Source organism: Eulemur rufifrons, chromosome 14, assembly GCF_041146395.1.
Source record: "Eulemur rufifrons isolate Redbay chromosome 14, OSU_ERuf_1, whole genome shotgun sequence".
In the NCBI taxonomy this organism is placed as follows: domain Eukaryota; kingdom Metazoa; phylum Chordata; class Mammalia; order Primates; family Lemuridae; genus Eulemur; species Eulemur rufifrons.
The window spans coordinates 19,547,825-19,569,640 of NC_090996.1; the positions used below are offsets into that span (position 1 = coordinate 19,547,825).

Genomic DNA, 21,816 nt, shown 5'->3' on the forward strand with positions numbered 1-21,816 from the left:
AACAAGTAAGCAAACAGGTAAACAAAGCAAACAAACAGTAAAAGTAAAACAGAGAAGTAAACAGACCGAATGCAGGCTCTGCAGTTAACCAGGGTGGCTTAAGTATTTCCCAGCTCTGTGACGGCAAATTATTCATCAACTCTAAACCAGAATTTCCTCATCTGAAAAATGAGATAATGACAGGGCCCTTTCTTAGGGTCCTGTAAGGATAAACACAGCAACTAGTCTAATAGAAGGTTGGCATGGGTTAAGTGTTAACTACTGGTGACAGCGGCAGTGTTCAGCATCCATAACTTCTCATCAGTGTCATTATACTCTATCAATGACCACATCTTAATCTGCTGTATTAATCACTCGAAGGGAAGGAAACAGCAGGCTGTAAGCAGGGATTCTGGGGAATGAAGTCGGCAGTGCGGGAAGGAGGATATGAGCCGTGGAGAGAGGAAAAGTCTTTATTTTATTTTCATTTATTTGTTAGTTGTCTTTTATCTTTTACAACAAGCTCACGTTACTTTCATGATAAAGGTGTTTTCTGTGTTTTTGTTTTAACATTGGCCTCTAAGAATTAAAGTTTACTTGCACCTCTTAACGTATTAGTGCAGACACACAGAATTCCCAGGAGATTCTAAGCCTCAGGACTTGATGGTAACTTAACTGGAAACAGTAACATAGCTCAAGAGAGAATGTGACTGCATATGGGCTGGGGGTGGGGATGTCCCTGAGTCCTGGCAGCTTAGGAGGAATAGATACAACAGAGGCAGCAGAGCGATCCAAGCAGCGTGCAGGGAGAGGGAATTCTGGCTCTCAGACCCACATTTGCAAATGGGTCCTCCAGGTTCCTCATGAGACTTCTGATCTTCGTTATGGGCTCAGCTGTGTCCCCTCCTTCCCCCAAATTCATATGCTGAAGTCCTAACCCCAGTACTGCAGAATGTGGCTGTATTTGGAGAAAGAATCTTTAAAAAGGTAATTAAGTTAAAATGAAGTCTTATGGGTGGGCCCTAATCCAATATGACTGCTGTCCTTATAAGAAAAGGAGATTGGGACACAGACAAGGACAGCAAGACAGCCAGGTGAGGACAGGGAAAAGAGAAGGGGCCGTCTGCAAGCCAAGCAGAGAGGCCTCAGAAAAAAACCAGTCCTACCGCGGACACCTTGATCTAGGACTTCTAAGCCTCCAGAATTGTGAGCAAATATATTTCTATTGTTTAAACCACCCATTCTGTGGTATTTACTGTTATGGCGCCCCTGGCCAACAAAAATACTCTGTTGGTGATTCTTTTCTCATACAAAATAATTTTACATTTTCTATGTGTAAATTCATCAATCTTTTCCTTTATAGCTTCTGGGCTGTTGTTTTTTTTTTTTTTACATCTTGCTTTGAAAGGATTTTGCTATCCCAAGAATACTAAGATATATCCATATTAGCTTCTAATGCTCTTATAATTTTTGTTGTTGTCATTGTTGATGTTGCTGTATTGTGGTGCTTTGTTTCTTTCTTTCTTTACCTGCAATTTATTTCTGTAATTTATGTGTGTTCAGGCTCTAAATTTGGGAGGTTTTTTCCCCCCAAAAAAAGATAGTCTACTGCCTATATTATTTTTCCCCAGCTTTATTAAGGTCTGATTGACAAATATCTCTTTTTTATAATCATAAAAGTGTTAAAATTATGTTATAGAAGCATAGTTTTGACACAGGAAGATGTTCATGATATACTTTTAGGTAAAAAGAGCAAATTATTAAAAAATACACATTTTTGAAAGAAATAATTTATATACACTGCATAAGTATTAAAAATTTAAAGAAGACTATACACTAAATTATTAGTGATAGTTATCTTTAGGTAGTGGAATTTTTTTATGCTTTCTGTATTTGCTGTCTTCATTGAATATGTATTATTTAAATAATAATAATTTGAGTAAAATCCTACTGCATCCCAGGTGCTATACTTAGTGCCAGGCAGTGAGGAAGCTTGGGACCTGATTTCTACAGAGCTGCAGAGTGGGACTCTGGGCTTCAGACCAACCTGCTTTAGGATCAGGGTTACCCTGGGCAAGTTATTTAACATTTTCTACTTTAGTTTCCTCATGTGTAAAATAGGGATAAGAATGGTTTCCCTCTCATGGGGTCATCATGAGGACTGCTATTAGAGAGAACGCATACAAGTTCTTAGTGGTATAACAAGTACTCAATCAACAGAATTTTTCTTAAAAGTACAAAGAAGGAGAAAGCCCCGGGAATAATAGCAGGTAAAGAGACACAGAAATGGGGCAAATTTGCCCTGATCAGGACAAGAAGAAATCCCGTAGGTGTGTTGCCAGGTGTAGCCAAGTGAAGCAAGAAATAAAGTCAGCCTGAGCAAGGAAACAGGCTTCGAAAGCTCTTCTGCTACAAACCAGGTACCTGGGACTTTATAAAGTCTGGGCAGTGTTCGTGTCACAGAGCTTCACCCACAAGGGAGTGGCAGCGTTACTAAAATTCTAGCTAAAGTACTATTCGTGAAAACACTTTTCCAAAGGCAGCTATCAACCTCAGGGGAGGAAAAAATCTTCACCATTGAATAAGAATGTGGGCATGATGTCACTATGTTCCTGCCCAAAACACTGGGTGTCCCTGCCACCAGCCCCTCACTACAGAGCCCTCACACAACCAAGGCAGCAGGGTCGGAAGCATTCCTACGCAAGGTGCCAGAGAAGGGTTGTTTTCCATCCTTCACACTGCCTTGAAATAGCCTAGGCTAAAGGGATTTTTTTCTCCCTTTCCTTTTAAAGAATATACAGCCTGGGGCAATTCTTCTACCTAGGCTGCCCCATGTTGGGAAAGGACAGCTGAGTCATGGGGCCTCTGAAACTGCCAGTTCATATCAGGGCTCGGAAAATCAATACCTCTCTCTGAAGTTATCCGAAGTACTGAGACCCTTACACCAAACTACAGCAGGCAGACGTTACCAACAACCTTTCACGGCATTGGAAGATGTGGGTTTACTTCCCAAACACCCTCGAAATGCGGCAACAGGAGCTCTTTTCTGAGAAGCAGACATGTTGAATTCAGCTGTGAAAGTAGTTGCCAGAGAATCACAGGTATGAGAGACTCTGAAGGATGCCCCAACTTTCAAGTAGCGACATTGGATGCTGTGACATCCTTAGCATCTTCTCTGTCAGAGAAGCAACATAGCCTGCTGGCTAAAACGATGCACCCTGAATGCCTGTGTTAGAATCCAGTTTCATCACTAATGACCTATGTATCTTTGAGCACCATTCTTACATCTCTGTGCCTCAGTTTTCACATTAAATACAGTACCTTAACTCAACACCAGATGCTGTGAGGATTAAGTAAGATGAAGAAAGGATGCACTAGGGTTTTCTTTTCATCACAGAAACACTCAATGGAAGTTAGCTATTAAGAATGTGTAATATGCAAAAGCACAATTGCTAAAAAGTAGAAATCACAAAAGCTAACTTCCTGTATAATCTATTTATTTAAAAAGTTGGACTTTTTTTAAAAAAAAAAAAGACATTTTGAGGAAGACTTCAGAATCTTAAAATAAGTCACAAGAAATCAGGAAATCTCTTTCTGAAAAGAAGCATTCCGATATATGGGCCCAATGGCGACTGGATCATCAATAAGAAGTATTTTTGTTACTATTCCCAGTTCCCCACTGGTAGGGGGTGGGGGGAGGAAGGGAATGAGGAAAGAGCCAGACTCTTACCCCACAGGGCAGTGGGAAGGACCCCAAGGCAAAAAAGATACAGTCAGGTAGCAGGGGTAAAGGGAGGCTGAAGCCCTGAGCTCTCAAGAAGTTCAAGGGTCACATAGGAGATTGGCCTGGACCTAATAAATGACCCTGGGGCTTAACAGGTCCAAGTTCAAAGGCCTCCCAAGGAATCGCAGCGGAGGAACTTCAGAAAGATCCACTGGGTTACAATTGCACACAAGCTGAGGAAGAAAACATCATTGTGTGTTAATAAGACTCCCCCAATTTTTATATATATAAAGTTAAGACACTAGAATTGACAAGCGAATTTTTTTCCCCAAAATGGGGATTTATTTTCATAAAAAGTCTTACAAAAGCATAGCAAATCAAATCACCCTTAATTCTACATCGTGGGCCTCACCTTAAATGAAAATAAAATGGCATAGAATCAAAGATTTTCTAGAAATTCTGGGCTTTCTAGTGGTTATATTAAGACTGATCAAATGCCAAATCATCTCTCCCTCTCTACTTGAAGTGAATCTGGGCAGGAAGACTTAATGTGATGAAACGACTTCACTTGCTATTTGAAGAATTCTCTTGTAAGATATACAATCCCTTTAAATTTTTCTAGGCAGCTGCTAAGGGTTGCTAAGGAAGTGATAGAAATAGAAAATATTCTAAACAAATAATTAGTGATTTCTGAGGGGCAAGTTTTGTAGTTTTGTTAGGATTGAACACATCTTAGGTACAGAGACTGGACAAGTCTTCCTTCTAACTTTCCCTCCCTCTCTCCTTCCCTTTTGGCATAAAGAAAAAGATGCAGAATCTTCAAGTAGAGAGCCAGAGAGGAAGATTTCGAGCTGCTCTAGTTGGTGCCCACCTTGGAAGACAGACACTACCATTAGACCCAGGCCCTCTAGCTCCATGCAAGCCAGTGGAACACTTGGAGTGTCTATTTTATTCAGTTGTACTTCAGGGAAAGATTGAATTTGAACAGAGAAGTCTCAAAATAGACATCTGTTGTGTTGGCATCAGCATCCATTTCCTTTCTTTGATTACCAGATCGTGCCTCCAGGGAAACTGACACCTTTCTATGCTCCAGAGGCAGTGCCTCAACATCCCCCCTCCCCCCCCCCCCCCCCCCCCCGCAACAGGGACTGGTAGATGGATGTATGGCAGGACCCCTAGGAACCCATAAGCTACAACGAGGCTTCTGCAAAGACATCTGGGACAAGGACGGTGAGCTGCTCCAGCTGCACTTGGGAAGGAGAATTGGGCCAGCATCCACTTTACAGCCACAAGGAGAGAAGTTTTGGGAATGCAGCCAGCCACCTCAGTGGCAGTAGAATACAGAAGTAGAGATCTGATGACATTGCTTAAGCCTTAATTAAGCCACATCAAATTTAAAAAGACATCCCCAACCCTCACCCAGGGCTTCTCAGATACTTGATCCATTAAATTCTTTTTTGGTTCATGCTCAGTTCAGTTTGACCTGGGATTTCCGTATGTTATAGCCAGAAGGGTCTTAGCCAATAGAGTTCTATAGCTGAAATGGAGTTTCGAACAATTGGAAATGTTTTTTTTCAACACAGAAATACAAGTAAGAACTAATAAACACAGAATAAACTCACTGTTTTGTTCAAAATAAGGAAGTCAGTGGTTCTGGGTGAAGTCATGGGGTTTGTTGGTTGAAATCATAATTTTCAGATTCTAAATGGATTAGGTACCCATTTAATATCTGTCATATGTGTTATAACATTTTTAATATTAAATGCCTCAACATATATTTATGGTAACATGGTATGTCCATTGTCCACATTCAGATAGTCAAAGGAGTGCTAATAAGGAAAGAAAAATTCCACCCTACCAATATTCTTTCCATATCTGAAGACAAATGAAAAAAAAAAAAATTGGCTCAAAAAGGAGTAAAAGGAAGGAAAAAATAATTAACTGTATTCAAGTTTGTTTTAAACATGGCTCTAAACATCTCTTTTGATATTCGTTTATTGTTTACTGAAAGTGAACTTTTTATAAAGCCTCTTATTTTATGATATAGGACAAAATATACAGGATTAGTACAGGTTGGAAGGAGCAAGGAGCCACTCATCATATCTCAGGAAATGCCTGACTTTGGACTCAACCTATGTCACATAACCACCACCTGGTGGCAGTGTACTTAAATAACAGCCATAGCTCAGAGAGTTATGTAAACATCTCTTAAATTTTGACCCCAGCAACATTAAGGTCATTTTGTGGTACTGATCAAATACTAGATCTTCTCTCCAGATGGGGGAGATTTAAGAACCACAAAATTAAGACACCAGAAACCTGGGTGGGACTGGAGTAACTATAGAATGTAGGCATGTATCAGGGGCAACACCCTATTTACCAGCATTTTCCATTGAATGCAGCTCTTACCACTAGGAGGTGAGTCCGCATGATTACGAGAAAAGGCCACACTGAAGATAAGATGGTTGAGCAAAGACTGGAATGAAGGCAAGATGCCAGCCATAGAATTATCTAATGAAAGGAAACATTACAGGTAGAGGAAGCCACAAGTGCAAAAGCCCTAAGGCAGGGCCATGATTAACTTCTCAAAAAGCTAGCACAGCTCAAGCAGAGAAGCAAAGAAAAGAGGGCAAATGAATATATTAATAGCTGGAGAGGTGGGTAGGGGTCCCATCCTTGGCTTTTCTCTAGTTACTAGAAGCTGCCTGCATTCCTTGGCTCGTGGCCTCTTCCTTTATTTTCAAAGCCAGCAAAAGTGGACTGAGTCCTTCTCAATCCTTCTGGATCTGCCTCTCTGCCTCCCCTTCCACTGACAGTAGTCCCCCCTTATCTGTGGGCGACAGACTTACTTCAAGACCCCCTACGGATGCCTGAAACCACACATAGTACCAAAACCCTATATATACTATGATTTTTCCTATACATACAGATTTACAATAAATTTTAATTTATGAATTAGGCACAGTAAGAGATTAACAATAATTACTAATAATATAAAACAATGATAACAATATACTGTAAGAAAAGTTATCTGAATGTTCTCTCTCTCTCAAAATATTTTATTATACTGTACTCACCCTTATCAAGTCGAGCACTTTTACATTTTCATTTAAAGGAAGCAATTTATGGCTTCTCTTTGGCATATCCAAATTGTCAACATCACTACTCTTGCACTTTGGGGCCATTATTAAGTAAAATAAGGGTGACTTGAACACATGCACTAGGATACCATGGGAGTTGATCTTATAACCAAGAAGGCTACTAAATGACTAACGGGCAGGAAGGGAGGTTTCATGTCTGGGCAGGACAGAGGAGGATGGTGAGAGGTTTCAGCACACTACTCAGAACAGCATACAATTTAAAATTTATGAATTATTTATTTGTGAAATTTTCCATTTAATATTTTCGGACAGTGATTGACCACGGGTTAACTAAAATCGAGAAAAGCAAAATTGCAGATATGAGGGGACTACTCTGTAAGGTTCCTCGTGCTTATACTGGGTCCATCCAAATAATCCAGGAAGATCTCCCATTTTAAAGTCAGCTGTTGAGCAATCTTAATTCTATCTGCCACCTAATTCCCCTTTGCCACATCATCTAGTATATTCACATGTTTCAGGGATTAGGACACATTTTGGGGAGGCTGTTATCTGTACCACAGAGGGTTAGGAAGGAAGCAGGTTAGACGAGCAACTAGAAGATGGAACGCTAATACACCAACCTGGGAGACAGAGCCAGGGTGAGCAGGAAAAAAAGAAGATAGGTCAGTTGAGAGCAAAATGAGAGAATCTTCTGGTCACTTCCAAAGCTCATGAATTGCAGGACAGTCCTAAGAAGCAAGTGTGCCCCATAGATTTTTATGTTGTATCAGTATAAAAGAACGATGCATCAACAGTCATGAGTCAGGTGAAAAGAGTTATGCAGACTGAGGTTCTCTAGAATTCTCCAGATCTTTAGGCAGTCTGCCCTAAGAACATTTGAAATCCATGCTATATAATAGTTTCTGTAAATTAAACCTCTTAATCTAACTTTATGATAAGAGTGCTTGTCCTGTATTTCAGGTACTCCCTGGAGTGCAACATCCCAGAAAACCAATTACCTGGGGGAATTCATGAAAACGTGCATGGATTAATAACAACTAACGTGTAGACAAAGCAGTTCCCAGCACATAATCATTATTCTACCCTTGCAAAATCACTGTGGAGTTATTAGAAGTTGTTACTCCCATTTAAGAGATGAAAAAACAAAGGCTCAAAGGCTAAATGCTTATTTATGCACACAAAGCAGGCTAGGGGCAGAACTCAGGCTCAAATTCTTAACTTGGGATGCCAAAGTCAGCTTCCTTTTCAAAATACCATATAGATCCAAACGATCAAACTGCCCTAATGATGGAGGAGCCCAAGTACTATATAGTTTGACTCAAATACTTCCTCAGATCCAGGGGCTCCTAAATCTTTAATCCCCCACAGAAGTTTTAACCTAGAGGCACAGGGAAAGGTACCTACATGTGTAATGCAAATCAAACACAGGGCCTCTGGGTAATGGTTTGCTTATTAAATGTCAATTATGTAATTTTGATAATGCATTTACAGAAACATCCAAACTACTTAGGCAGCATAATGGTCCATCAGAAATAATCCATGCTCTTCTCCTAAAACTTTGACTCTACACAACAGAAGCCAGGAACCAAAGGCACTAGAAAGACACTGGCTCCCAAGGCCCTGCTGTGTGATCTTGGGAACGCTCCTTGCCTTTGCAAAGTCTCAATCTCTTTATCCATAAAACTTGGATGCGAAAGCATCTACTTCATAAGGTACTGTAAGAAATAAATGAGATAATGTTGTATGCTGTAGGAACCTTTTGGGGAGATTGTCTAGCCCACATGGCTTGTTTGAGTGGGTTTCTCTCTCTTGCACCCAAAATAGTCTTGCAAAAATAGTATGTGAGAGAACTTAGAACAATTCTTAGCCACAATTCCCAAGAAATGTGAGTGTTCTTTCTTTTCACAAGCCTGGAGTATTGCATACAGAAGGTCTTCCTTTCGTTCATTATTCATTGAGTCATAATTGGTCACTTATTAAACCACCATGTATTGAGCACCTACGGTGTGCCAGGCACTGTTCTGGACATTGGCAAGGAACAAGAGGGACAAGATCCCTGCTCCCGTGTAGTTTACCTTCTAGTGAGAGGGAGATAAGTAATTAGGATGACTTTGGAGAATAATATATGCACCAAAGAAAATAAAACAGTGTATAACAAGCTCAGAAGTAGAAGGAAGGTCTTTAGGTAGCTGGGAAAGGTCTTTTTGAGGCGCTGAAATTTGAGCCAAGTCCTGAAGGATAGATAACAAGACACCTGTAGTGTAAGGGATCTGGGGACAGAGTATTCCGGGAGAAGGAAACAGTGAATAAAAAGGCCTCAAAATGGCAATGGACTTGGCTTGGTCCCCAAACAGAAAGGAAGCTATTTCCACAGTCTGCTGTTAGGGCAAGACTCCTGAGTTAGCCTGTTCTATAGGTAGGGCAGTCCTCCTATGCACTGGAAATCAAAAGCAGGGGAATGCTAAGACTTCTTGTTCACTCCCATGATACTAGGAGACAACACTTCCACTGGGAAAGAGCGTTGAGACAAATAAAGAGAAAAGCTGTATGTTTGAGGCCCCACCCCTGGATTTGAGTCCCAACTCCACATGTTGATCAAGTTACTTCAACTCGCTGTGCCTCAGTTCCCTGACTTGTACAGCGTGGGTACTAACAGTACTTACTTCATGAGGTTCTTATGGAGCCTGAATGAATTCAACACTTGGAGGAGAGCGTGGCACACGTGAGTACAGCATGTGTCTACCACTGCTGCTGCTACTACTACCACGGCTACTGTTATGCTTTCAGATCCAAATCTTCATCTCCTTGTCCCATCCTAAAATAACCATCTCTTGTCCCTGATTTGTTTTTTGCTTTGTAGCAATATGAGTGCATCTACCTCGACGAATGTACACCAACTCAACCTTGATCGTGATCCCACTGGCCCTGAATTCAGAGTATAAGGCAGTCAGGCCCCCTGCAAGGAAGTATTACATAACATGATGAATCTGAACAGTACCAGTTGTCTTAACCATCCTTGTCTCTGTCAAATAAAATGTGGAATTAACGAAATCCTATACATAAAGTACAACATTTTGGTCATGTTACATAAAACAGTATTTTCAGATCAGTCTCAAACACACCTGATCTCAATTTAGGCAGCAAAGAATTAAACAAACAAACAAAAATGAGGAAGGGAGGGGAGGAGGAAGAGAAGAGAAAGGGAAGGAAAAGACAGAAATGCCACCCTAGAGAAGGGGTCTCTTTCCACTTACTCCTGTCTTCTTTGGTGTCTTTTAGAATAGCATTAATATTTTATTCTTAGAAGTCCCTTGCCATTTTTTTCTAAGTATATGCCTAGTTACTTTGTCTCTTTGGTTGGTTCTATACAAAGAATATTGTTCCCATTATATTTTCAAAATGGTTGCCCTAGGCATATAAAAGAACCACAAGTTTTGCTTGGTCATTTCCTTACCAGCTGCCTTAATAAATTCATGGGGGGATTGGTTATCCTAGGTTCTTTTTCCAAAAAAAGTAGAAATTAATTGCAAATAGTGATAATTCTACCCTTCTTTTTTTTCATCTAATTGCATCATCTAATAATTTCTGAAGAATGATAAATAACACTGATGATAATGAGCATTCCAGGCTTGTTCTGGATTAAATGGGAATACTTCTAGTGTCATCTAACTAAAGATGATGCTGGCTTTGGGTATGATACTAGTTTAATAGCAGCCTGTTCTAAAAATCAGGAATAGATATTTATTTTTATCAAGTAATTTTTTATCACCTAGAATACCAATAGTCAATCTAGTCACCTAGAAAACAATAGTCAATACTAATAGTAAATCACATTATTAAATTTCCCAAGATTGAACCATCTTTCCATTCTTGAAATAGACCCCATTTTGTCCAGACTTAAATTGCCTTGCCCTGTAATCATTCACATGTCCATGTCTCCACTCTACAAGCTCTTTCAGCTCCTTGGCCATGATTGGTTCATGTTTGAGTCTGGTATATAACACATAGTTGACAATACATGTTTAAATGAATGAATGCCCTACATAACATGTGCACTGAACCTCCCCAAGCTAATCCTTTGTACCTCTCCCCAGTAAAAATGCCAGATTAGAGAGATGATATGACTATCCCAGAAAGGATCTTTACATGTTTAATGGACATCTGGTTTAACTGACCCCCACATTTCATATGGTTTCAACGGGGTAACCTGCTTATTTACTCCAACCACCAACCCAAGCCAAAGGGGTGGCTACATCTCCCAGGCCTGATTAGAGGACCACACAGTTACAGTTTCTGGAACGGGCACATGACATAACCTGAGCCAAATGCATCTCCAGGAATTTCCTACAGAAACTCTTAAGAAATGTATCTCCAAAAGGACTGATGAGCATAAAATACGTTTGTCTAGTATTGCTTCTTATGATCTGGCCTAAAATGTAGCAAAACAGCCTATCTCAGAACGAAGCAAGGTAGAGACAGGGATGGCAAAGAATGGAAAAGGACAGAGGCCCAGTGACATCAGTTGAGCCCCTGGATCCAGTTTTTCCTGAAGCCAGTCACTCCCAGACTTCTCAATCACCTAAAGCAATAAATTTTCTTTCATTGTTTATGAGAGTTTGAGTTCAATTTCTATCAATTTCTATTTCTATTTGCAAGTTCAATTTCTATTTGCAAGTAGAAATTCTGCAATTTTCATTTACAAGTTCAATTTCTATTTGCAACCAAAATATTGCCTAATTCATATGTTGCTTTGTTTCCCTATAAATATGCTTTGTAATAAAGGTTGAAAAAAATTTATGAAGAAAGGCAATCCTAACTAGTGAGTGTCAAAGAAAAAAAAAAATCAACCGTCTGCTTTTAATTAATGGCAAGATGAGCTGAAAAGCTCCCTTAGCAAATTATAATTTCAGAATGGAATTCCCAAGACAGTTATAGAGGAGCTTGTTAAACCGCAGAAACCAATGGAATCAAGAGATTACTTTAACAGGGCGGTGGTTCAATCAGTTTCAGAGATAGCATCCATTATGCAAAACCAAAACCTTTAAAACTTTCTAACGTACAACTCTAGCAATGTTTCATTCCGAATGCTTCATCCGAAGTCTGGAGGCCTCTCTCTTTACTTGATTTAAAAATAAAAGTGCCTGGGTTTGATTTACAAAAATAAAAAATAAGATAAATCACGTTAGGATGGCTGGAGAACACCTGTGAAATCAGCCACATCTCAAGAGAGAGAGCTTCACAGGGTCTTCAAGAGCAATCCTGCATTCCCAAATGCTTTCACCGAAGGCCAGCATGCTCCTGGCATCCTAAATGCCCCTGGACCTACCCGGAGCAAGTGGCATCGGTTCCCACTGGAGGCTCAAGAGTGTCAGCGTATAAGCCCAGAGAGCCTGTCCACCTCCATACCCCATTCCCTTTGGAGAATTCTGGCTGCAGTTACCTCCCGAAATCAGACTCTTCTCCTCCTTCTGTTCAAGTTACAATAGGCCAAATTCTGGGATCCGATTTTGATCATTCTCTGGAGAGCTACTTAAGAGCTGCTTCAGGGTTTAAAATCCCTCATTCAGACATCATCTTGAAATAAAAGACTATATTCAAATGAAAATGCATTACATCTTTCTCTTCGGGGCCTTCCGTACTGATGAGCAGGATAAAAGGCAGGCACTGAAGGAAAATGAGGGAGAAAAGAAAGGAAGAGAGAAAGGAAAAATGGGAAAGAAAGAGAGAGGAAAGAAGAGGAGAGAGAAATCTGCTCTGTCATGAACTCTATATGATGCATTTTAAATGCCATTTCATTTCATCCTCGTGTAATTCTTTGGTAGTGGTAATATTAAGCCATTCTGCAGATGGAGAAATTGAGGCTTAGTGATGATATTAAATAATTTGTTCAAGGTCACACAATGAATATGCAATAGCTTCTGGCTCAGAGATATAAAACATGCTCCAAACTATGTTGCTTCTATTCTACTAGCATCCTCTTTCTGAAGAGTTTAATATAGTTTGTTTTTTTTTTTTTTTTTTTTTTTTTTTTGTTGAGACAGAGTCTCACTTTGTTGCCCAGGCTAGAGTGAGTGCCGTGGCGTCTGCCTAGCTCACAGCAACCTCAGACTCCTGGGCTTAAGCGATCCTACTGCCTCAGCCTCCCAAGTAGCTGGGACTACAGGCATGCGCCACTATGCCCGGCTAATTTTTTCTATATAGATTTTTAGTTGTCCATATAATGTCTTTCTATTTTTAGTAGAGACGGGGTCTCGCTCAGGCTGGTCTCGAACTCCTGACCTTGAGCAATCCACCCGCCTCGGCCTCCCAGAGTGCTAGGATTACAGGCGTGAGCCACCGCGCCCGGCCTGAAGAGTTTAATACATAAAGTTGTTCTAGATCCAAATGATTTTAGTAAGTGAATGGACCCTATGGAGATAATATAGCCTCATCACCTAAGAAACAGAGATTAATATAAGTAACCTGATGTCTAATAGAATTAGTATGTAGCAAAGCCAAGCCTGGAATCCAATTTTTCTAACTTTAAGATCTTAATCCACCTGACCAGAATCTATTTTATAAGTGCAAGTTATCTATGTAGATCAAATATCGGTACTCTTGATTAATGAGTGAAAAACTGAAAATGTTCCCAGCTTCAAGAGAATGTTAACTGAGAACAAAAGGGAAATGTAGCTGTGAAGTTTTTTTTTTCTGCCTCAATGTTCTTGTTTATATCAAGCTCTTTTTGTTGTTTTTGCAATGTATCTAAGGAGGTATTTTCCCCATGCTGTTGCAAAATCTGTAAAGGGGGAAAAAAATCTCTAAACTAAAATAGCACATGTAAGCCGCAATTCTGACCACTGCAAAGGGTATGGGCATGCCAGTTGCTTTCTGAAATGAGTTTAAACCAGAGGTCACAAACTGGTAGCCAGCTGGCTGTATCCAGCCCACAGATGTATTTTGTTTGTCCCACAGTGTTGGCCCACACAGGGCTTTTAAGAAACTTAAATCTCTTGCCAACATTAAAAATCAAAAGATTTCACATCAAAACCTGGATTTCCAGGTTGTCATACAAAGTGGAAGATCTCACAAACCTGATGTCACATTTGCACCTGGAAAAGAGTAGCTGGAAGTGAGGGGCAGTGGCTAACCTTTCAGCCAGAACATAGGTGCGTTAGTCTCGCCCCACCTAATCTATCTCACTCATTTATAAGGTCACATGAGTCCTGAGGGTATCTGAGTTTGTGACCTTTGGTTTAAAAGGTTAAGCCTTTTAAATGCAAAGCCAAATCATTATTGGGCTTTTCTCAAACCATCCCAAATAAGAGACTCTTCAGTCAATATTATGATAGCTATGATAGAAATAGAAAGTAATGCATATGAGACCAAAATGATTTGAGAAATGGAAAAACCCAGTAGTCAGCTCCATTTGGATTTCTGTTCTCGGATATTCGTTTCATTTAGAAAAATACATTCACTTTTATTATTCCATTTATTCCTCCCAACAATCCTACAAGGAAAGAATTACTGTCAGATAAACAACTGAGCTGGATGAAGTGAAATATGTTACCCAACCAAGATCATCCAACTTGTAAGTTCCAAAGTCAAGTGTTGAACCCGGTTTTGTCCAGTGACAAAGACGGTGCTTTTAGAATAATGAAAGAACACTTTGTAGAGCCACAAAGCTTGTTTCCACCTCAGGGCCTTTCCACCTGCTGTTTCCTGATACTTGGAATTTCACCAAATCTTCACATGGGAGGGTCTCACCCTTTTACTTCATTTGCATCACCCCTACTGAGAGGTTCCTCCTAATCATCCTATTTAAAATAGCACATATGCGCACACGTGAGCAAGCACGCGTGTGTGAGCACACACACATACCCCCTAATTACTAGACCCTGTACTCCTCAAAGTAAGGTCCAGGGATCAGCAGCAACAGTACATGGGAGCTTTTAAAGAATTTGAAATCTCAAGCTCCTTCTCAGACCAGCTGAATCAGAATCTGCATATTAACAAGATCCCCAAGTGATCTTTTCGCACCATAAGTTTAAAAAGCATTACCCTACACAGGAATATAATGTGAGTCACAAGGGTAATTTTAAATTTTCTAGTAGCCATATTTAAAAGGTAAAAAAAAAAGAAAAGGTAAAATTAATTTTAATAATAGTTTATTTAACTTACAAGTATTATAATTTCAACATGTAGTCAATATAAAATTATGAATGAGAACTTTAGCATTCTGTGTATTTTACTCTTACAGCATATTTCAATTTGGACATTTCACATGCTCGATAGCCACATGCAGATAGCACCTCCCATACTGGACAAAGGAGCTCTGGGACATAAATTACTTTATTTTTCTGTTGGCCTTATCCCCAACAGAATTTTTACTACATATTTTTTGGCTGGTTTGCTTGCTGTCTCCTCTACCCTCCCACTAGGATGTCAGTTCCAGGAAAACAGGTGCTTCTTCACCTGTCTTATTCACCACCTAATCCCCAGTACTGAGCACATGATAAATATTTATTAAATATTTGTTGAATGAACAAAGGATAAGACCTTTCCAGTACTTTTGTGTGGTGGTGTGGTACGGGGAAAGAAAGCAGCACTTTGACATTAGACAGCTGTGCCTTCAAACCTCAGCTCAGGCACTGACCAGCTAAGTGACTGTGAGCCAGTCATTTAAAACCTTCTCGGGTTGGAACCCATTATATTAAGTGAAGTATCCCAAGAATGGAAAAACAAGCATCACATGTACTCACCAGAAAATTGGTTTCCCTGATCATCACCTAAATACACATCTGGGAACGACACCAATCAGATATCAGACTGAGGTGGGGGGTGGGGGAGGGGATGGGTGTATGCCTACACAATGAGTGCATTGCGCACAGTTTGGGGAATGGTAACGCTTGAAGGTGCTGACTCGGGAAGGGGGCGGTGGGGAAGGGAGGGATATATACCTACATGATGGGTGCAACTCGCACTATCTGGGGAACAGACACACCTGGAGCTCTGACTTGGGGGGAAAGGCGACATATGGGCAACGTATGTAACCTGCAATTCTGTATCCCCCATAACAATAAGATGAAATAAAAAAAAATAAATAAAAAAATAAAACCCTCTCGGAGTGACCTGTAAGATGGAAGTGCTGCTATTTAGCTCACAGCATCATAATGACACTCACCCGGGATAACACATCCACAAAGCACCAACTGCCCCAAAGTTGGCGTTCCATAAACTCCAGTGCCATCTAGTCCCCTCCATTCTCTCTCCAAAACACCCTGTGCAAATAACGCTGCTACCCACTGACCACTTTCCTCCAGGTAGCATGAGCATGACTTTTGAGAGCATTTTGCTGAGTTACTTTCCCCTAGCCAATGGGAAGCGTCGATTAACTGTTGACAGTGAAGACAACTTAAAACCATGGAGAATCACTTCCCATCACCCTGCAGCGGAGTAGTTTCCAATGTAAAGTGGTCACGTGACTATACAGCCACCAGGGAGGAAACAGCTCAAGTCATCTCTGTCACTTTGATGAGTTCTGCAGTGGCAGCCAGTTGGCCTGGCCCAAGGTCCTACTTAGAAGAGTTTAAGGTCTCTGCCTAGACAGCTTGTATCCACTCATACTGAAAAGGTGCATTGTGGCTTTGCCCCTTTTTGGGGAGGGAGAGGGAGAAAGAAGTGGAGGGTTTAATCTCACCGATTTATTAATCACTGGCTGTGTCAATCCACCAAGTGAGGCTTGCTTCCCCATAGCTTTAACATAGACATCCTAATCCATTAGTCTATCTTGCCCTGAAAATCTGTTGCACATGTTCTAATCTCAAATGTGTTTTTACATCACATTAGATCAACAGCATAGGAACAAAGCAAAACCCAGATTTAGAGATAACTGGAGTGACATCGAGGAAAAAAACTGCTAGGGCTACTTAGTTGAATATGAGTACACCCCAAGCCCACAGCCCCAATTTCTTCTCAGCTCTTCCTCTTACTAAAAACACAAAAACACTTGCAAAATTAGTAGGTTATGGAAGCAAACTTTAAAAAATAATAATAAATATGGGAAAAAATCAAAACCTTTAATTAACCTGTGGATCTCTAATAAGGCAAATAGATTCCAGACAGCATACCTGGTATGGGAAGGAATTATACCATTTAAGCACAAATGCCACCATTTAAAAAATTCAGATTTTAAACCAAGAGGAAAGGTTTCTGTTACTGGTTTGAATCAATGCCACTGTTTCCTTTTCTACAATATAGTGAGGATGCCATGCCCTCTTCCTACATGGGAGGGAGGGAGGAGAAAGTCTGAAGAGATGGAACTAATGAAAAGCTCATAAATGCCTCAAAGCACTGCTGTCAATGATGAACTGGAGAGCTGTCTAAGGCAGTCCCGGCACACTCAGCTCTCATGGGTCCAAGGGGTTTCTAAGAGTCTTCTCGACAACCAAATTTAGGTGGCTAATTATTCCTCTATGTTAGATAGACATGTATTGGCAGGAAGCTTGTTCTTAAGAAAGTTTCTTGTCCAGCACTTTGAATATGCACTACTGGCCAAAATGCCAGGGTGGGAGATCAGGACACAGAGATACTGCATGGTCCTCTTAAGAGAGGATCAAGGGAATCTTGTTCCATCCACATCTCTTCAGTTTAACAGTTTTATGAGTGGCTCCCAAATATTGACACTGAGCCCCAAATACCGCAAGCATTGTTTGGGAGCAAAAGGCTAGGAGTACCATAGCACTGGAATAGTATCTTCAGTAGTCATGTCATGACAGCAAGGTGGTTCATATACCTTCTCTTCCCAGCATCAGTACAACAGAACATAGGAAAATCTGGCATCTTCTATCTTTTCATCAGACCCTACAATGGGACTTCCTGGTACATATTCCACCACATACCCTTCATTAACTTTAAATCATCCAAATAAAGTGCTCTCTTCTTTATTTCCAGCTACCACAAAGCAACCCAAACACATGGTGGAAAGATTTGATCTCTATGCCTCCCCTCAAAGGGCTTTTGACACTTCTCACAAGATACACAGCATTAAAATCAGAATTGGAAAAAAAAAGAAACAAACCACAGTTACCCTCATTGGGCCAAAGCTACTTCACAGAAGAAACTGGAACATTCCTACAACCCACGATTAAAAAACTGAAACCTTTCCAGACATCATACCCCTTCTTTATTTTGCTGTTGTTGCATTTATCATCCTAACACCTTTTTAATTATAATCACAAACTGGAAGTCATGGCTTGTGATGTTATAAATACTGATTTTCCAGTTAAATTAGGCATTTGCTGTTTTATGTTTTGATTGGAAGGGGCTGTTTGAAGCCTCCTAAAATACTGCAATTAGTTCTCTCTGTTGAAACAGACAAGACATTAACAGACACATTTGCTGTTTCAGTGTAATGTGCTGGAATGTTTATGCCTAAGCGTACTTCTCTCAAGCTTTTAAAGCATAAGGCATATTTTTAAAAGTGGAAGAAATCAATCACAATATACACATTTATTATATATTTCTGAAGTCAAGTTATTTCTAAAACTTTCCGAGGCTATGATTTAAACCTCGAAAGCACATCTCTTCCACAGGAAAGTGACCTGTCAGGAAACAATCCTTGTTTTACCTATTGGCTCTGTTATGATAACATCACTTCAACTGACAAAGGCTGTGTTTCTGTTTGACAATTGCAATTAATTACTGAAATGCAATTGAGATGAGGCCAGCCAGCCAGATCTGTTTTCCAGAAAGATATAAAACGGGAGGAAAGAGGGAAAGAAAAAAAAAAAAGCAAAAAAGGTTTGCATTTTGGGCATCTGCACTGGCGTTGTTTTAAACATTATGGCTGGCAAGAAAACTGGACTATTAATTTATTTCACCTGCACTTAACTTTCTTGTGCTGCCTTCTTCCTTTCTGTCAACTACCGGCAGACGGTGGGAGAGGAGGGAGATGAACATCTCACAAAACATAAGCTCCAATCTGTTGCGAAGGAGGTGCAGATCAGGAAGGGCACCACTGTGCAAAGCACGAAAACTCTCAGGGCACCAACTGTCACGCAGATACTGAGGCTCCGATGCAAATCAGGCCGGTGCTCACTCAGCCAAGGAGGGCAGAAAGTTATGCAGGTGGGAAACATCCTGTCTTTACCAGAAAGCCACAACGCCAGCTTCATCTTTTTAACTGTTCCCTATTCACTTTGCTCTGACCTGAACATACCCAAAGTTGGATTCCAGCCACGTAAATGTGTGATTTTGAGAGATTCCAGGGGATCTCAAAGCCCCTCAATCAATTTCGCTATCCTGTCTCACCTCTCAGCGTTCCTCCAACGCTGAGTCCCAGAGTCCCGCCAGAGCCTGGGTTAGGAAACACCCCGCAGGCACGAGGGCTGGGGATTCCCAGGCTCAGAGCTGGGCAGACTTAGAAAGCATCTCCTTGTCTAAGGAGCCTAAGGCACGACAGGACAGGGTGACACCTCCTCCCCTCATCCTGAGATAAAGTGATCTTTAGCGAGCTGGAGTGCAGCCCTCTCCTCGGCCGCTCCCCCTGAGCAACACTGCCAGGGTCCGCAGAGCCCTCGCGGGGGCTAAGGGCTCTCGGGACTGTGTCTGGATTTCGAAGGGCGTGGAAAGCGGCGGCTATCCCCGCGGTCTCTCCGACGGGTCTGCCCCATCCCGCCAAGCCCAAGGTCCTACCTGTACCACTCCAGCCCCTTTTCATAGTTCCTGTCGAAGAAGTGCGGCTCTACGCCCACCGCCCTCACGTCCGGGTGTACTCGGATGGCCTCCAGCAGCGCGCGGGTCCCTCCTTTCTTGACCCCGATGATAAGTGCCTGTGGCAGCTTCTTCTCCCCATAATCTGGGGTGCTGACGGCGCCGCCCCTCTCAACGCTCCCGTTGGCCGCTCTCCGGCCTGCGAGCTCCTCGTCGGTGGTGCTGGACTCCTGCGCTTCCCTCTCCAGCAAAGCGCTCTGCGCCGTGATCATCTCGCTGGGGGCCAGCGGGGTCCGGAGCCAGGCGTCCCGGGCGCCTCCGCCGCCGCTCGCCAGCCCCCAGCCGTCGGCCCCGGGGGCGGCTGGCTGCTCAGGGGTCTCGGGCGGCTCCCCGCGGCTCGCGTTGTCCAGCGGCGGCGGCGCGGGTGGCTGCGAGGGGGCGCCGAGGCGCACGGGGAGAGGCGGCAGAGAGGGTGGCGGCGGGCTCGGCGGGGGCTCGGCGGCAGTGACCGAAGGCTCCTGCAGCGCCAGGGGGAATTGCAGGGAGCCCGAGCCGCCCAGGAGGCTATAGCACAGGTAGGTGACAGACAGGGACAAGGTGCACATAAAAAGCAGCTTGCGCGCCGGCGGCCCCTTAGCAGAGGCGCCGGGCGGCGGCGGCGCGGCAAGAGGTGGAGGCGGAGGCGGAGGCGGAGGAGGTGCGGGCCACCGGGCCATCGCGGCTCCCGGCTCGCGGCGGCGGCGGCGGCGGCAGCCCCCGGCGCTGCCCGGACATGGTTTCAGCCGCCGCCCCCGCCGCCGCCGCCGCCGCCGCCGCCGCCGCCCAGCCGCCCCGGCTGCATGAAGCGACGCCGCTGCGCCCCCGGCCCTGGCCGCTGTCCCGCTGCGCCGGGAGGGAGCCCGGCCGCATGGCCCCCCTCCCCACTCTGCTCGCGGAGTCCGGGTGGCCCCCTACGTCCCCCCCTCAGCCTCTAGTAAGGGGACCGAGGGGGGCGCGCGGACCCGCCGGCTGCACCTGCTCCGTCTGCAGCGCCCCCGCTTCCCCGGCTCCGCCGCGGCTCCTGCCTCTGCCTCTGCCGCCGCCGCCGCCGCGCGCTGCTGCAGCCCCGAGTTCCTTCCCCGCTGCTAACTTTCTGCCGGGAGAGGAGAGGCGCGGAGGGGAGGAGGAGGGGGCCGGGCGCGCGCTTGGCGCCGCCGAGGGAAGGGGGGTGCGCCTCGCGCGCGCCTGCGAAGGGGGGCGCAAGAGCGGAGGCGTGCGCCAGGCTGGGGCACCCGGGAGAGCGGAGATTGTGCCCCCCCACACCCAACATACACGCAGTTGGGGTGTACCCCATCTGACCTCGCGTGCCTCCCTTCCCTTGGGAGCTTGGGACGCCGTATTCTCCCTTCCTCTCCCCAATACTTTCAGGGACTAGAGCTCAACGCCAGCCGCCAGTGACTCGCACGGGGAAGCTGGGGCACAGCGGGTAGCGAGCTGTAGCTTCCGCTTTTCCCCTGAGACTCTAGGCAAACTCGGCCCATCCCTGGCCCTCCCTTCTCTCACCCCGGATTTTGTCCTGCCTTTGCTCCAGGAGTGATTCCTTCAACATAACAGCTTTCCCATCCCAACTTCCATCTTTCCTGCCTGCCCATTTTATCCTGAAGCTCCTGATGGGTGGAGCTTTGCTACAGACCCCTAGACTTCCCAGCCCCAGGGCTTTTCCTTCTGTCCCACCAGCGGGGCACTGTACTTCCTGCTCCAAGAGATGAGGCTCCTCCTTGACACCTTTAACCACAGGTGCACACACCTGCGGTCCTTGGAGGGCATGGCCACTAAAGGAGTTAAGGTTTCCGTGAGACTGAAAGCGAATAGGACCGTAGCTCTTAATGCCTAATAAGCAGAGACCAGCTGGGTTGCGGGGTGTCTGTGCATTGCCTCTGAATTTTTTTTTAAGTGTGTTTTCTTTGCAGAGGGATTTCCACCCCTCACCTCCCTCTCTCGGGTGGGAGGGAAATGGTAAACATCAGAAGGCTTTGGAAGACCCAAAACTAGACTCGTATCCTGTTGCTTTTTGCTCAGAGAAATTAAGGGGAAATGGGAGGTTAGAATGGGAATAAGAGGCAGTGTAGTGCTCTGAGGCACTCCAGCGAATCTTGCTTTCTGGGACAGGGGCTGGCCCTGCACACAGCTGGGCCAGGCTCCCCCCAGGCCTCCCCAGTTAGACCCATTTACCCTGCTAGCCACAGCTGGGTGCCTGACTGGGGCAGCGTTCCCCTTGCAGGCTGCTGTGGCTGGCATCTCCAGTTTTGTTTGATCACATAATAGGAAAACCAGTTGAAA

General features: G+C 43.6%; 1 protein-coding gene across 1 annotated transcript in view; it reads right to left on the bottom strand.

Moving 5' to 3' along the window:
• The window catches only part of HS3ST4 (heparan sulfate-glucosamine 3-sulfotransferase 4), a 361,611-nt gene extending 341,398 nt beyond the window's left edge, over window positions 1-20,213 (bottom strand). The window contains exon 1 of the mRNA XM_069486790.1: window positions 19,480-20,213. Within this exon, the coding sequence (XP_069342891.1) occupies window positions 19,480-20,213 (734 nt within the window). The remainder of the gene's footprint in view (window positions 1-19,479) is intronic.
• Window positions 20,214-21,816: the final 1,603 nt, after the last annotated feature.